This window comes from Acipenser ruthenus, chromosome 18 (genome assembly GCF_902713425.1).
Source record: "Acipenser ruthenus chromosome 18, fAciRut3.2 maternal haplotype, whole genome shotgun sequence".
Lineage (NCBI taxonomy): Eukaryota > Metazoa > Chordata > Actinopteri > Acipenseriformes > Acipenseridae > Acipenser > Acipenser ruthenus.
The window spans coordinates 12,207,402-12,210,141 of record NC_081206.1 but is presented as its reverse complement, the minus strand read 5'-3'; the positions used below and the strand labels follow the sequence as shown (position 1 = coordinate 12,210,141).

Genomic DNA, 2,740 nt, shown 5'->3' with positions numbered 1-2,740 from the left:
ACTTTTCATTTCATTGTGACACACCCCTCTGTTGTGAGGTCGGCACATAGGACTGCCTCCAATGACTCAGCACAATAAACTCAGCGTCACCCCCTGGACTGACACAGACTTCACTGCAGAGCTCTGAATCCGGGCTTAGTGATTCCTTTATAACAAGCTTCATATTTTTAAACGGATTCCTCTAGTCTTTAATAACTCCCACATTTCTTTGCGCTGGCAATCCTGTCACGACTGAGGTACCTTTGTGTAAGCATGTCAAATGGTGAATTATCACCAAAACATCATTATTCAGCTCTTTTTTCAGAACACAAAGTTGTGTAATATGTAATTTATGGGTGTGATTCATGAACTAGGTTTTACACCTCGTCCTGCCAATGCGTGTCCACATTTTTAAAAAGTTATTTAATAACTAATTTGTACTTTCACAGGACTGCTCAGTGCAGTATACCCTCGTGCCAACGAGAACGCAGACATACAAGGAAACCACGTGACTAAAACGACCAGCTGCCAAATGCTGGAAAAAACAAGAAAGCAAACAACTATTGCTTTGTCAAAATAATTGATTTTATTATTTTTTTAAGTTAAAAAAAAGATTTATGATGCAAAAGTAAAACAAAATAAACTGCACTTCTTTTTTCATGTAATAAAATCTATCTATACATGTCTATTTTAATTGTATATATTGCATAGATTTCTATATATCATATACTTTTCAGATTACTTCATTCGATGGCTAACAAGTGTGTTACACGGCATTCACGCGCAGCCGAATCCCCTTACAGCCATGTATAAACATCATACTTTGTGATTTGCTTAAATAACAGTAAGAACAAATAACACACACACAGCTCGTATAAAACACAGTCGATATTAAAAAAGAGATAAACAAAATACACAAGTGGCACTTTTTTGTTTGTTTTTGTTTTTACCAACACTGTCTTTAAACATGTCTTGTTCCCAAAACACCCTTTTTCAATGACGGGCGGCAGCCCTGACTTCCCCCTTGTCTCGCAAACGAGGCTGGCACTGACCAGACAGGTCGGCAGCCAAGTCCTCTGTGTAAGAGGGGAGACAGCGGTGTGATTGCAGAGGTCGTAGGGGGGCTAGCACTGCCCCGTGGCTGACAACAAGTTCCGTAAAGTGGCGAGCTCTCTGGACAGCTGCTCCACTCGCTTCTGCAGCCGGTCGTTCTCCGCCGCCAGCTCCAGTACCTTGTGCTGGGTCTCCAGGTTGCGTATCTTGGCTTTATCCCGACTCTTCCTTACCGCTAGGTTGTTCCTCTCCCGTCGTTGCTTGTACTCTTCGCTGCTCTTCTCCACACGCTTCTTCCCCTTGCTGGAGGAAAGCTTGCCGCCGCCGTTATGCGGTGACCCGGCAGAGCCGGACGGGGCAGGGGTGCCCGGCGGGCTGGAGCAAGATGAGGAGGCGGTGGAGAGATTCCCAGTACTTCCGCTCGGCGCAGAATGGTATTGCAAATACGAGCCCATACCGTAGCCGGGAGAGCCCGAGTCCATTCTATTGGCCTCTTCTTCCCTGAGCTCCTGCTTGACCCCTCTGTTGGCGCTGCCCAGCAGCTGTGGGCTGAATACTGTGTCCACTCGCGTCTCTAGCAACTGTGGGAAGCTCAGTATGCTCCCGGGCGCTCGCTCGCTGCTGAGGGACAGGTAATTGTAGTTTTGTAAGGCGGCGCGTTTATTCTTATAATCTTCGGCCAGGAAGTCTGCTAAGACATCCCCCGAGTGCTGCTGTCCTGGGGTCCCGAGCTGTGTCGGGTGCTGCTGGTATTGCTGCTCCAGGTAGATGCTGAAGTCGATCGCCTTCTCGTTATCTGCGATGCCCAGATCCGTCATTGAATCCCTGCTCGACAGGTTGCAGGCGGCGACGCTGTTGGTGCTGCTGTAGCTGGTACTGCTGCAGTTGTTGCCGTGTAAAGCGAGGTAATCCCTCTCGTAGAAACCGGCCACTTCCATCGATCTTAACCCCGATCTTAAGACCCGCCGGATTGCGGGACCACCGGTAACAGGACGGTTCCCGGTCGGGTCACTTGTTCCGGAGGTGGGTGTCTCGAATTCAAACGTCTCTCAGCTAAATCGATGCGAACGTGAATCTGAGTGGTTGCGAAATGATATGTTAATATGTGTGTGTCTGTCTCTACTGCTATGTGTCCTGTTACTGAACTGACAGCTCTCTGCGGGCGGTACTTATATATATATACCGCTTCAGCAAAGGAGGCGGTGCCCGAGGGCAGGGCAGTCGCTGTCAACCCAGACTCTTAAGATACTACAGTACCGTATAACATACAAAGCGATACTCGCATTGTACTTCTTTCTTTCTTTCTTTCTTTCTTTCTTTCTTTCTTTCTTTCTTTCTTTCTTTCTTTGTTGTTAAAGTGGACAACAGGTAAACTCTGTAAACTGTCATATCGCATTTTAATCGACAAAATGCCACAACAAACCGGCTTTGTAACCCGTAGTGTCATTGTGTGACCCCCTTGAATGCAATGTGATATACTACACTATATGCCATGGGCATTAAGAGAATGCAAAATAATCGAATTAACAAACTCATTCACCCTCGTTTATTTCATCTATCATTTATGTCACAACAGGTTGGAACCGAACTGCGGGTTAAGGACAGAAACAGTAATTCTGAAAACCTTTAATCACGCAACACTTAAAATGTTTCCAACATCAAAACCGTAACCTCAAGAAAAACTGCAATAACGAACAATGCCATTGTC

General features: G+C 46.1%; 1 protein-coding gene across 1 annotated transcript; it reads right to left on the bottom strand.

The window, feature by feature from the left end:
• Positions 1-542: 542 nt before the first annotated feature.
• On the bottom strand, positions 543-2,193 carry LOC117417374 (CCAAT/enhancer-binding protein beta). Its single transcript, XM_034029502.3, has one exon. The coding sequence runs from the start codon at positions 1,968-1,970 to the stop codon at positions 1,104-1,106; it is 867 nt and encodes a 288-aa protein (XP_033885393.1). The 5' UTR covers positions 1,971-2,193; the 3' UTR covers positions 543-1,103.
• Positions 2,194-2,740: the final 547 nt, after the last annotated feature.

What these genes read in the sequence shown, in the direction of transcription:
- LOC117417374 (XM_034029502.3), bottom strand. Translation starts at nt 1,970, where the DNA reads ATGGAAGTGGCCGGTTTCTACGAGAGGGATTACCTCGCTTTACACGGC.